The 12,860-nt window shown below is 36.0% G+C and overlaps 1 protein-coding gene across 15 annotated transcripts in view; it reads left to right on the forward strand.

Moving 5' to 3' along the window:
- The window catches only part of ZNF567 (zinc finger protein 567), a 27,772-nt gene extending 17,191 nt beyond the window's left edge, over positions 1-10,581 (forward strand). For all 15 annotated transcript variants that reach the window (XM_038529075.1, XM_038529074.1, XM_038529081.1 and 12 more), the window contains 3 exons: positions 3,809-3,935; positions 4,194-4,280; positions 8,231-10,581. In XM_038529075.1, coding sequence (XP_038385003.1) covers positions 3,809-3,935; positions 4,194-4,280; positions 8,231-9,951 — 1,935 coding nt within the window. In that variant the 3' untranslated portion in view covers positions 9,952-10,581. The remainder of the gene's footprint in view (positions 1-3,808; positions 3,936-4,193; positions 4,281-8,230) is intronic.
- The last annotated feature ends 2,279 nt before the right edge of the window (positions 10,582-12,860 follow it).

The following is a 12,860-nucleotide window of genomic DNA, read 5'->3' on the forward strand; positions in this document are numbered from 1 at the left end:
TTATTGTATTTTTATCAGTGAATTTCTTTATGTTTGTTATTAATTGATTTATATATTTGGGTGGTCCCAAATTGGGAACATAAATATTTACACTTGCTAGATCTTGTTAGATAGGCCTCTTTATTATGAAATAATGCCTTCTTCATCTCCTATTACAATCTTTGGTTTAAAATCTAGTTACCTGAGGGGCATCTGGGTGGCTCAGTGGTTGAGCATCTGCCTTTGGCCCAGGTTGTGATCCTGGGGTCCTGGGATCGAGTGCCGCCATCAGGCTCCTGTGAGGAGTCTGTGTCTCTGCCTGTGTCTCTGCCTGTGTCTCTGCCTCTCTCTCTCTCTCATGAATAAATAAATTAAATATTTTTTAAAAAGATCGAGTTTACCTGAAAATTGGCTACTCTAGCTTTCTTTTGATGTCCATTAGCATGATAAATGGTTCTACATTCCCTCACTTTCAATCTGTGTATCTTTAACTAACCTGTTTTTTAATCATTTTAAATATATTTTAAGACAGTTTTAGGTTCATGGCAAAATTGTATAGAAAGTACAGAGTTTTAGAGTACATGGCTGGCTCAGTCCTTGGAGCATGTGACTCTTAATCCAAGATTGGGGTCAAGCCCCACATTAGGGATAGACTACTTAAAAGTAAAATCTTAAAAAAAAAAAAAGACGCCTGGGTGGCTCAGCGGTTGAGCGTCTGCCTTTGGCCCAGGGCATGATCCTGGGGTCCTGGGATCGAGTCCTGCATCAGGCTTCCTGCAGGGAGCCTGCTTCTCCCTCTGCCTATGTCTCTGTCTCTCAAAAAAAAAAAAAAAAAAGGTAGAGTTTCCATTTACTCGTCGTCCCCACACATGAGTAGCCTCCCCATTATCAACATCCTGCAACAAAGTGGTACATTCGTTAGTGAACCTACATTATTAATATATCATTACCTCCTAAAGTCTGTAGTTTACATTAAGGTTCACTCTTGGTCTTATATATTCAGCGGATTTTGACAAATATATAGTGATATGTCCGCCATTATACTATTAGACAGAATAGTTTCATTGCTCTAAAAAATCCTCTGTGCTATACCTATTTATCCTTTTTTTTTTTAACTGTCTCCATAGTTTTGCCTTTCCAGAATGTCACATAGTTGGAATTAACAGCCTTTTGTAATTGACTTCTTATGTGCATTTCAAGTTCCTCCTAACCTGCTTTAAAAAAAAAAATCTTTTTTTTTTTTTTTTTTTTTTTTTTTTTTTTTTTTAGTTTTAGGGAAGGCAAGGGTGGTAGAGAGGGAGAGAATCTCAAATGGACTCCCCACTTGATCCCACAACCCTGAGATCATGACCTAAGCTGAAATCAAGAGTCAGGTGCTTAACTGAGACAGTCAGGCACCCCAAGCTGTTTTTATTCATCTGTTTTTATATTCATTGTATTTTGTGTCAATCAAATACATTTTAATAGTTAATTTTCATTCATGTATTGACTTTTTAGGTATATCTTTTTCCATGCCCAGGTTTTTCATTACTTCTTTGAACACATTAAGAATAACTGCTTTGAAGCCGTTTTTGGTAGGTTGTTTTTTGTTTTTTTTTTTTTTTTTTGGCACAACAACATTGGGGCCCATTAGGGATTACTTTCTATACCTGGCCTTTTCTTAATATAGGCCATATTCCCCTTCCTCTTCTTTTGTTTTGCTTGTATGTTTAGTAATTTTTGTTAGAAACCTGGATATCATGAATAATATAGTAATCTGATTCTGTTATGTCTTTTTTTCTGAGGATTATTGGGTTTTTGTTCTATCAGACAACTAACTTGCTTGACATCGAACTTTAATTCTGCCCTCACCTCCAAGTGTAAAGCAGCTAATATATCAGCTCAGTTCTTTAAGCTTCCCCCTGCTGCTTTTGACCTTAGCCTCCTTGGGGAAAGGATGTAGGTTTTCCTTGTGTTCATGTAGTTTAGCTCTTTATTAAGGAATTAGTAAGTGTTTACACTTATATTTTAGGGCGTACTTTCTGTAGGTCTCTTTCTTCCAGTGTTTCACCACTTATATTTCTTTTTTTTTTTTTTAAGATTTTATTTATTTATTCATTGACACAGAGAGAAAGAGGCAGAGACACAGGCAGAGGGAGAAGCAGGCTCCATGCAGGGAGCCTGATGTGGGACTCGATCCTGGGACCCCAGGATCACACCCCAGGCGGTGCCAAACCGTTGTGCCACCGGGGCTGCCCACCACTTATATTTCTTGCTGCAACTTCTGACACCTCCATCCAGTAAGATTTCAGTTTTCTTCTGCTTGAGCTATGAGCAGGTTATGTAATACTATTTATCAAAAATGCAGAAATCTCAGAATCTCACTAAGTGTAGTGAAATTTTTCAAAACTCCTTTTTGTCTGCTTTTTCCCAAGTCCTCTGTGATTTCTCCAACAATTGCTTAGTTTAACTCTCACCCAGGAGTTTTTGAAGCATTTATACTCAGGTTCTCATCCTTTCTGTAGTTCTCTCACTTCAAGAATTTATTTCCAGGAGTGCCTTGGTAGCTCAGTCAGCCAGGCATTCCTTGATCTCAGTTCAAGTGTTGATTTCAGGTTGTTTTGTTTTTAAGATTTTACTTATTCATGAGAGACACACAGAGAGAGAGAGGCAGAGACACAGGCAGAGGGAGAAGCAGGCTCGATCTCGGGTCTCCAGGATCAGGCCCTGGACTGAAGGCGGCGCTAAACCACTGAGCCACCCGGGCTGCCCTGATTTCAGGGTTTTAAATTCAAGCTCTGTGTTGGGCTCCACACACTGTGCATGGAGCTTACTTTAGAAATAATTTTTTTTTTTAAAGAATTTATTTCTAAATCTTTAGCTCATCTGCCAGCTCTCAATTCTGCCTCAAGAGCTGTGGGATTTCTGGTACCTTTATGCAAAAAAAGTCATGAATTGAACAGTTCTTACTCATTGTGGTTGCTGTCCATTAAAAATAAATTCTCGGGGATCCCAGGGTGGCGCAGCGATTTAGCACCTGCCTTTGGCCCAGGGCGCGATCCTGGAGACCCGGGATCGAATCCCACATTGGGCTCCCAGTGCATGGAGCCTGCTTCTCCCTCTGCCTATGTCTCTGCCTCTCTCTCTCTCTCTCTCTCTCTGTGACTATCATACATAAATAAATAAAATTTTAATAAATAAATAAATAAAAATAAAAAATAAAAATTTCTTCAATTTTTGCGTGCTTTGATTGTTTTCCAGTACCATCTGTCATTATTGTGTTCAGATGTATGTATTGTGTTAATTATAAATAATTATTATCTGAGGGATCATTTTCTTGACCAATTCACTATATTCTTTTTGGATGCCAGAAGTTGTTCCCACGCATTTTAAAACCATATTCTCCCTGCATAACACATTAATCTTGACAGGGAAGAATTTTACTTCCTTAATTGTGCTGGCCTTGTAATATACTTCGTCTTGTATATTCTTCTGTTGTAGTACCTGTAACACCTTCTAGCAGGTTTATGTTTATACATACTTTCTTGAAGGTATGTGTTCCTTGCTTTGAGGCTATGCAGGAATAGTGTTTTGTATATCTTGGAACTCCAGTAAACTAATGCAGTTTTGGGGTACACAGTGGCTTTATGTAAATATTTTTAGAATTAATTATTAAATAAATTAAGTGATAGGTACTTCTACTTTCACTTTTGTTTCCCTTATATGTAAATCACAAAACAAAAATGATTGGCTTTCTTTATATTCATATGAATGCCCCAGAGGAACAGGATCAAAAGTAGTCTATAATATCTAGTCAGTTTATTCTGATCATAGTTCCAATCCATTGCAGGCATCAGTGTCATTCAAAGATGTAACTGTGGACTTCACTCAGGAGGAGTGGCAACACCTGGATCCTGCTCAGAAGACTCTCTACATGGATGTGATGTTGGAAAACTATTGCCATCTCATCTCTGTGGGTAAGAAAAACTCCCTTCAAAACTTTCAGTAGTATACATTTCTTTTCAGAGTGCCTGAATTATGCCTTGAAGTTAAGGCTTAGGAGGTGATGAATTATTTGTTAACAGAAAGGATAGTTGTGTACTTTACCTAGAGCAGAGTGTTAAGTTTACTCTTACATGAAGAAATATCTTAATTTGTGGTATTGAAAATATAGTTTACTAATTTTTCAAAAATATCAAAGCCTAAGCAACTTAATTCACATTTTTCTTGATCAGGGTGTCACATGACCAAACCTGATGTGATCCTCAAGTTAGAACGAGGAGAAGAGCCATGGACATCATTTACAGGTCATACCTGCCTAGGTGAGTTTCTGACTCTTTAGGTGGATGAAATCTAGTGGAGAATAAATTTTAAAATGGTCACATGATGAGTGGCACCTTTGAAATACTTTGTCTTTTTAAAGGCTTCTAACCTTTGAAATGGTCATCATGCCTACAAAAACTTAAACTTTTAAATATCACTCTCCTGATATATTCTTTTCTAGTTTGCTTGATGTTATCAAAGATAGTTGCCACTCTTAATCAGAATTTACTATAAGCCTTTCTTCTTTCAGATCTTTTTTCTTGATTTGTGTCTTTTTCTAGCCTTCTCAGTCTCTTATCTTCTTGCCATTTTATATATTTCTTTTAGGGATTCTTAAATCTATTTTTAAAGAAGAGAATATTCTTGGTTAATATTTTTCTTCTCGGTTACTTTCCATTTTTTTTATTTTTCTTTCTTTCTATTACCTCAGATTTTTTTTCTGTGCTAAGTCTAATAAGCTCCCCTTCTCACCACAAATCTAACCGCTAATCTTAAAACTCACTGGTCTTGGTCCAGATTGATATTTCCACAGTTATCATTTTCTTCCAGCAAACTTTTTGTGGTTCATTTTATATGACTGATCATCGTTCCTGAAATCAACCCTTGGTGTGGGTTAAAACATTAACTTATTCTTATCCTGATTCCTTTAGTGATTATTTCCAACTTAGTCTGTTTTCTTCATTACTGGCCATATTGTCTGGAACAATACCTGGCATGTAATAGTTACTAATACATATATTTTTTAATGTATATTGTTTCCCTAAACTCTCAGTCTTATTTCTCTGATTTGACCTTAAGGGATCTACCTTTAAATTACAGTAGTCTCATCTATTCTGCGGACTGAAACTCTTTATGTAGATGTCTCTAACACAACATACTCAGCATATTTCTCCCACCTTCACTATAGTACTTCAGGAGTTCTGCACACTAACATTTCACCTATTTTGTGATAATATATTAGAAATGAAAGTCAAGGGATGCCTGCATGGCTCAGTGGTTGAGCATCTGCTTTTGGCTCAGTTTGTAATCCCAGGGTCCTGGGATTGAGTCCTGCAACAGGCTCCCTGTGAGGAGCCTGCTTCTCCCTCTGCCTATGTCTCTCCATGTCTCTATGTGTCTCTCATGAATAAATAAATAAAATCTTAAAATAAAAAAAATAAAAATAAAAATAAATAAAATAAAATAAAGAAATGAAAGTCATGAACTTCCCTAGCTTTTAAATTCTTCCCCATTGTTTATTTTCAAATTATATTATTTCTACCATATGGTAGCAGCTTTTTCTATCTCTGTCATCTCTTGTGAATCTCTTCACAATTTGTATTATGTTTATCAGCCTGTGAGATAAATTTATGCCTTCCCATATTTTCGTTTTTCACTGATGTCATTCAAAATGATGTTACCTTATTTCATGTCTTGACTACAATAACATTTGGCTTTGATGTAATTTTGTCCTCTTTCAATTTATTGTTCCCTATTATTTATTTTTTTTTTAATTTTTATTTATTTATGATAGTCACAGAGAGAGAAAGAGAGAGAGGCAGAGACATAGGCAGAGGGAGAAGCAGGCTCCATGCACCGGAAGCCTGATGTGGGATTCGATCCCGGGTCTCCAGGATCGCGCCCTGGGCCGAAGGCAGGCGCCAAACCTGCTGCGCCACCCAGGGATCCCTTCCCTATTATTTATTATATGAAATTGAAGTTCTTCATTCAAGGACTACTAAAATAAGCCTTCATCCTGTCTTTTCAACTTTATTTCTCTCCCTTGTGGAAAACTTGGTAATTACCATTTGTTCCAGTCTCAGTGTTCTCCACACATCTGTGATTTGTCATAATGTCTGTACTTTTCATTGTATTGTGTTCTCCTTTTCATATACTATATATCTTTTAAGTTAAGTCTTGAGATTTCTTTTCCATAAATTATTCCTTAACTACTCCATATCCTTTTTCTGAATTCCCATGCTACCTACTAACTAAAACACAACTTTTATATATGGTTATGTAATTTGATACCCGATTATATGTGGTTTATGCTTAGGGATTCTCTCCCTCAAAGGTAAGATCCTCTGCTCAAGTCTTCTTTGTTATAGTTGCTTCATTAACTGTGGAGCTATACAGGGGAAATAGGTTTTTCCTCCATTCAGAAAGGTTATACTGGTAAGTTCCTTTCAGATGTATCTGCTCAGGCCAGGGCCGTATAGATTCTGATTGAAATGGTTGAATTCTACCAAATAGTACCTATCTAGGTTGAACACACATTGTTTATATACACTTAGAGGAATTCAAAGGAGATAGCCAATAAAGTATTACTTTCTATGAAAAAGGATTACTATCAAAAGCTACATTTTTCATTAAATATTTATGACTTGATTAGGCTTGTAAAAAGATTTGTTATAAAATGACTTTCTTAGACCATAATCACTTTCAAGTTATAAAGAAATAGTGCTTAAAGTGGTGGGAAATAAGTGAAGGGTTTTTGATATCATGGAATGGTAGTATTTTCTTGAAGATTCTCTAAGACTGGAAAGCAAGCCAAGTGATTAAAAAAACATAAAGGGTGTGATTAGGAGTAAGTGAGATATTTATAAGGCAATAAATATGAGGCTTTACTGTTATTATCTGTGAGATTTGTCAGATATGAGAACAACTCTGAAAATTTGAATATAAAAAGTGAATCTAGGTGATTTAAAGTCTTGCTTACAGGGGAAGTTCCTTATATGTTGGTATTGAGTTTAATGGACTGAAGGAAGAAACCTGGATTTTTGAATCTAGATTTAACATTGTTCTACTGAAAGTGGATGATTGCAAAGTAACAAATTAAATACAGCTATAAAATTATAAGGAGAAATGAAGGTTAAAGTTAATGATTTAGAGTGAGAATGAGCAATCTAATCTTGTTCACCATATTGGAATACTAGAGTTTAAAAAGGTTACTATATTTGGGAAAGACTTGCAGCAGTCTTTCTTTAAACCTGAAAAAAATAAGTCTGCAAAGAAGAATAGTTATAATTGATGGTCATGAGATTTTTGTTAATGAACAGTCCTAAAAGGATTAAAATAGCAATATGAATATGCCAGCAAATATATCTCTAGTCAGTTTTAAAGTTCTTGTTGGAAGTGTTTTCTTAGCTCTTTTCTCACAACAGAAAATGATTCCCAGTATAGGGAGGATTAGAACCTGGACTCTAGATTCTCTTTCTAAGGGTGCCTGGCTGGCTCAGTCAGTTGAATGTCCAACTCTTGATTTTGGCCCAGGTCATGATTTCAGGGTCCTTTGATCAAGCCCTGCATCAGGCTCTGCAATCAATGGGGAGTCTCCTTGAGGATTCTTTCCCTCTCCCCCAACTCATGTGTGTGCCCTCTTTCTCTCTAAAATAAATATTTTTTTAAAAAAGGTGTCTCTGAACACTAGGAAATTGGTACTTTGAAAGGTTAATTAGTCACTGATAGCTACATGGAAGAGGGTAGTGGAACAATTATTTATTGTTTTGCCTCACAGTCTAGAGATGAATGTGTTAAAATATATGCCCTGATCTGTGTTCTCCGAAACTAATCCTTCCTCTAATTTTTTTCTTGAACAAGTTTTCTACTAATTTTTCTTGTCCATTCTACTTAAAGTTTACTATTCTTGATAGGTTCACTTCATTACTTCTGAATCCACCTATCCAAATATCAGTCTCTCACTGTTCTTCGTCTTCTCACTGCTTGGTGTAATTGTTTCACTTTCCATATGAAGTCCTAGTACAAAGTGCAGAAATTACTAGTGCTCATTGCTTAATTTTCTTATCCTTTGCCACACTGAGGCAGTTTTTAGGTTTTGTATTTTTTCCCAGCCAGGGAGTAATTTGATCTGGGTCCTTTTTTGATCTCATGTGGTAGACACTAGTACAACTTCTTTCCATAGCAAATATGTGAAGATTCACAAATTGTTATTAATTATATTCTTTTGTAGAAGAAAATTGGAAAGAGGAAGACTTTTTAGTGAAATTCAAGGAACACCAAGATAAGTTTTCTAGATCAGTTGTATTCATCAATCACAAAAAACTGATTAAGGAGAACAGTAATGCATATGAAAAGACATTTACTTTAAGCAAAAATCTTATTCATTCAAAAAATCTACCTCCTGAATATGACACCCATGGAAAGATTTTTAAAAATGTTTCAGAATTAATCATCAGTAATCTAAGTCCTGCAAGAAAACGACTTGGTGAGTATAATGGATATGGGAAATCACTTCTCAATACTAAAGCAGAGACAGCTCAATCTGGAGTCAAATCCCATAATCACCATGGCAGGGCTGTCGGTCATAATGAAGTACTTATGCAATATCATAAAGTGGAAACTCCAGCACAGTCATTTGTATATAATGACTGTGAGAAAGCCTTCCTTAAAAAGGGAGGCTTAATGACACATAGTAGAGTTTACAGAAGGGAAAACCCATCTGAATATAATAAAAGGAGAAGAGCGACCAATATTGAAAAGAAACATACATGCACTGAATGTGGGAAGTCCTTCTGTAGGAAGTCAGTACTGATTCTTCATCAGGGAATTCACACAGAGGAAAAGCCCTATCAGTGTCATCAATGCGGAAATTCATTTAGAAGGAAGTCCTATCTCATTGACCATCAGAGAACTCACACAGGAGAGAAACCCTTTGTTTGTAATGAATGTGGTAAGTCCTTCCGCCTAAAGACCGCCCTCACTGATCATCAGAGAACACATACAGGGGAGAAATCATATGAATGTCCACAGTGTAGGAATGCCTTCAGACTGAAATCACATCTCATTCGGCATCAGAGAACTCATACAGGAGAGAAACCATACGAGTGTAATGACTGTGGGAAGTCCTTCCGCCAGAAAACCACACTCTCTCTACATCAGAGAATTCATACAGGAGAAAAACCCTATATTTGTAAAGAATGTGGGAAGTCCTTTCACCAGAAGGCAAACCTTACTGTACACCAAAGGACTCATACAGGGGAAAAACCCTATATTTGTAATGAATGTGGAAAATCTTTCTCTCAAAAGACAACCCTTGCTCTTCATGAGAAAACTCATAATGAGGAGAAACCCTACATTTGTAATGAATGTGGGAAGTCCTTCCGCCAGAAGACAACCCTTGTGGCACATCAGAGAACACATACAGGGGAAAAATCCTATGAATGTCCTCATTGTGGGAAGGCCTTTAGAATGAAGTCATACCTCATTGATCATCACAGAACTCACACAGGAGAGAAACCATATGAATGTAATGAATGTGGGAAATCCTTCAGTCAGAAGACAAATCTGAATCTACACCAGAGAATTCACACAGGGGAAAAACCCTATATTTGTAATGAATGTGGGAAGTCCTTTCGCCAGAAAGCAACTCTCACTGTACATCAGAAAATACATACAGGACAGAAATCCTATGAATGCCCTCAGTGTGGGAAAGCTTTTAGCAGGAAGTCGTATCTCATTCATCATCAAAGAACTCATACAGGAGAGAAACCATATAAATGTAATGAATGTGGGAAGTGCTTCCGCCAGAAGACAAATCTCATTGTACATCAAAGAACTCACACAGGGGAGAAACCCTATATTTGTAATGAGTGCGGTAAATCCTTCAGTTATAAGAGAAACCTCATTGTCCATCAGAGAACTCACAAGGGAGAAAACATAGAAATGCAATAAATGATGTGACTTCTTTGTAAAGCCTTTCCAAGTTATTGTAAAACTTTAGTTTAAAAAAAAAAGCATGCTAAAACATTTTAATAAGTAATTTTAATCACAAATGTAATAGTTAACTTAAAGTACCAATTACATAACTACTGTTTACTAGCATATATAACAGATATGATCATTGTTATTGAACTCTATCAGAAATGAAGCTAATTTTTAAGTTTTCAAGTTCTGCTGATTCCATTTATTTTTTTAAAAAGTACTTAACATAATACATGCAGACACAAGATACAAAATGGTATAACATCAGTCTCTGTAAAAGAAAATATGAAATATATTTCTTCTTATGCTTTGGAATAAAGAATAGTTGTTACTTCCCCAAATTCACCATGTACCTGACTTGTAATGTCTTTGCATGTCTTTAAACTTTATGTATGTTTTATCATGTATCATGAATTCTTTTGTGTCTTGTTTCACTCAACATTTTTAAGATTCATACATTATTGCATATGGCAGTAATGTGTTCATTTTCATTGTTTACTCTTCCATTTTAAAAATATACCACTATTTATCCTCTGGATGGATTTTTATATTTTTTATAATTTTGTGCTATAATAAAAATACTGCTGTAAATGCTATAAATATTCTTGTATGTATGTGTGTATTTCTGTTAATCTTACATTAAGATGAACTACTCAGTCCAAGGTGTATGTAAGTTTTTTCAGCTATGGTAGGTAACTGCCAAACATCCCAGACCTTTCTTACTATGAGATGATTCATTTTGGAGATAACAGCTCTGATTATAAGTAGTTTGGAGAAAGGTCTTTAGCAGTCATTCAACTAGAGAATTCTACTAAAATATCCATATAATAAAATTGGAAGAAGACTGTTAGCCATGAATTATGAACGTAATACATTTTAAAAGACTCTTTATCTGTGCCTTATATTTTACACAAAACCAGAGAAATCATATGGGAAGGAATCCTACGTGAAAATAGTTCAGCAGAACTTTGAACAGTGTTACTGAAGGCCCTTAATTATTTATAACATATATTTACTACATACGTTGTTACTATTTATAATAAAATGCAGTGGAGGGATCCCTGGGTGGCGCAGCGGTTTGGCGCCTGCCTTTGGCCCAGGGCGCGATCCTGGAGACCTAGGATCGAATCCCACGTCGGGCTCCCGGTGCATGGAGCCTGCTTCTCCCTCTGCTTATGTCTCTGCCTCTCTCTCTCTCTCTCTGTGACTATCATAAATAAATAAAAATTTTAAAAAAATAAATAAATAAAATAAAATAAAATGCAGTGGAAATTTGAATAAGCTTACACACACACACACACACACACACACAATTTAGGTCCTCTGTCTTACAGAAGGGGATAGCAATTGCCAGTGGATAATAAATGGAAACATGCTTGTCCAGGGCTTGCAGATAATTTGGAAGGAAAAAAAAATGTGAGGGATAAGGAAAAATCAGACATGATAAAAATTCAGACTTGAGAGGGTCATAGAAAATATGCCTTGTCTGACCAGAATATTATGAAATTTAGCCTTTAGTAATAATTATCTATGCTTAGAGGGATTTGAGGGTTTTCTAGGTGTTGGGTTGTGTTTGTTTGTTTGTTTGCATGTCGGCAGTTTGAACATACTAGAATAAAATAAATAGGTAAGATTACAGAGTCTATATTCATAACTATGAGAATCTAGTAAGTTTCATTTGAATAAACCTATATCTATATAAGTAAATAGTATATGCTAACAATGGCAACTGACAATTATATTCACAATTGAGGGTGCAAGCCTGTGTATGTAGTGAGTGGGGAGGTGTGTTATAACAATCTGTTCTAACCTCAACCAACCAAAGATGTTGGGAATGTGTAGGTCACTTTTTCTTGGATAGTCTACTCTCCTATGTTTCTTCTCCTATACATTTCAAAAAAATAGAAATTATCTGGCATCCCTCCGTGTGCTATCCTGCCTCCTGATTTACTGATTATATCATGAAATAGTCTTGTTTTGTTTGCAATAGAGCATTGTGTGTAAGTAAGCATACTTACTGTTACACATATACATAGTATTTATGTTTTATACATCTTGTGTATAAGGTACTAGAAAATCTGGACTAATGGACAGTGTTTTAAACAGCTAAACTTAAAAGTACAGTTATAAACTCACAGATGACTAGGTTGTTTTTTCACCTAAGAGAACTTCCAATATAGGAGGTTATATAAACAAATCAAAAGTATTTTTATAAGTAAGATCTTCAAAAAAAAAGTGGGGGGGGATCCCTGGGTGGCTCAGCAGTTTTAGCCCCTGCCTTCGGCCCAGGGCATGATCCTGGAGTCCTGGGATCGAGTCCCACATTGGGCTCCTTGAATGAAGCCTGCTTCTCCCTCTCCCTGTATCTCTGCCTGCCTCTCTCTTTCTCTGTGTCTTTCATGAATAAATAAGTAAAATCTTTTTTTTTTAAGTATAAAAAAGTATTTTTATAGTAATCATTGAGAATCTCTACATATTTATGCTCTTAGCTATTTCCCAAGATCTCCCCAATTTCTATTCTCCTATCATAATTAATTCATACGCCCACCAAACTATATATCACTTATAGGAGGGGATGGAATGGGATGTTATTAGAAGAGACACATTGCAACAGTATTCATTGTAATGAAAACTTTAAAAACAGGTAGGCCAGTCCCAGACTCCTTTGGTATCCTAGGACAAACCAAATATCCTAAACCTATATTTCACATTATTTCCTTGATTGCCAATCCTATAGTAAGCCCTCCTCATTCAAGTCTCAGCAATGTAATGTATCTCAGTTGGCTGAAGAGGGAAGGGGCAAAAAAGATATTATGCAAATGTTTGGTCATAAAAACTTACCCTACTTGAAGTGTCCCTGCCAAAATTCAAAGAAATGG

This window comes from Canis lupus, chromosome 1, assembly GCF_011100685.1.
Source record: "Canis lupus familiaris isolate Mischka breed German Shepherd chromosome 1, alternate assembly UU_Cfam_GSD_1.0, whole genome shotgun sequence".
Taxonomy (NCBI): Eukaryota; Metazoa; Chordata; class Mammalia; order Carnivora; family Canidae; genus Canis; species Canis lupus.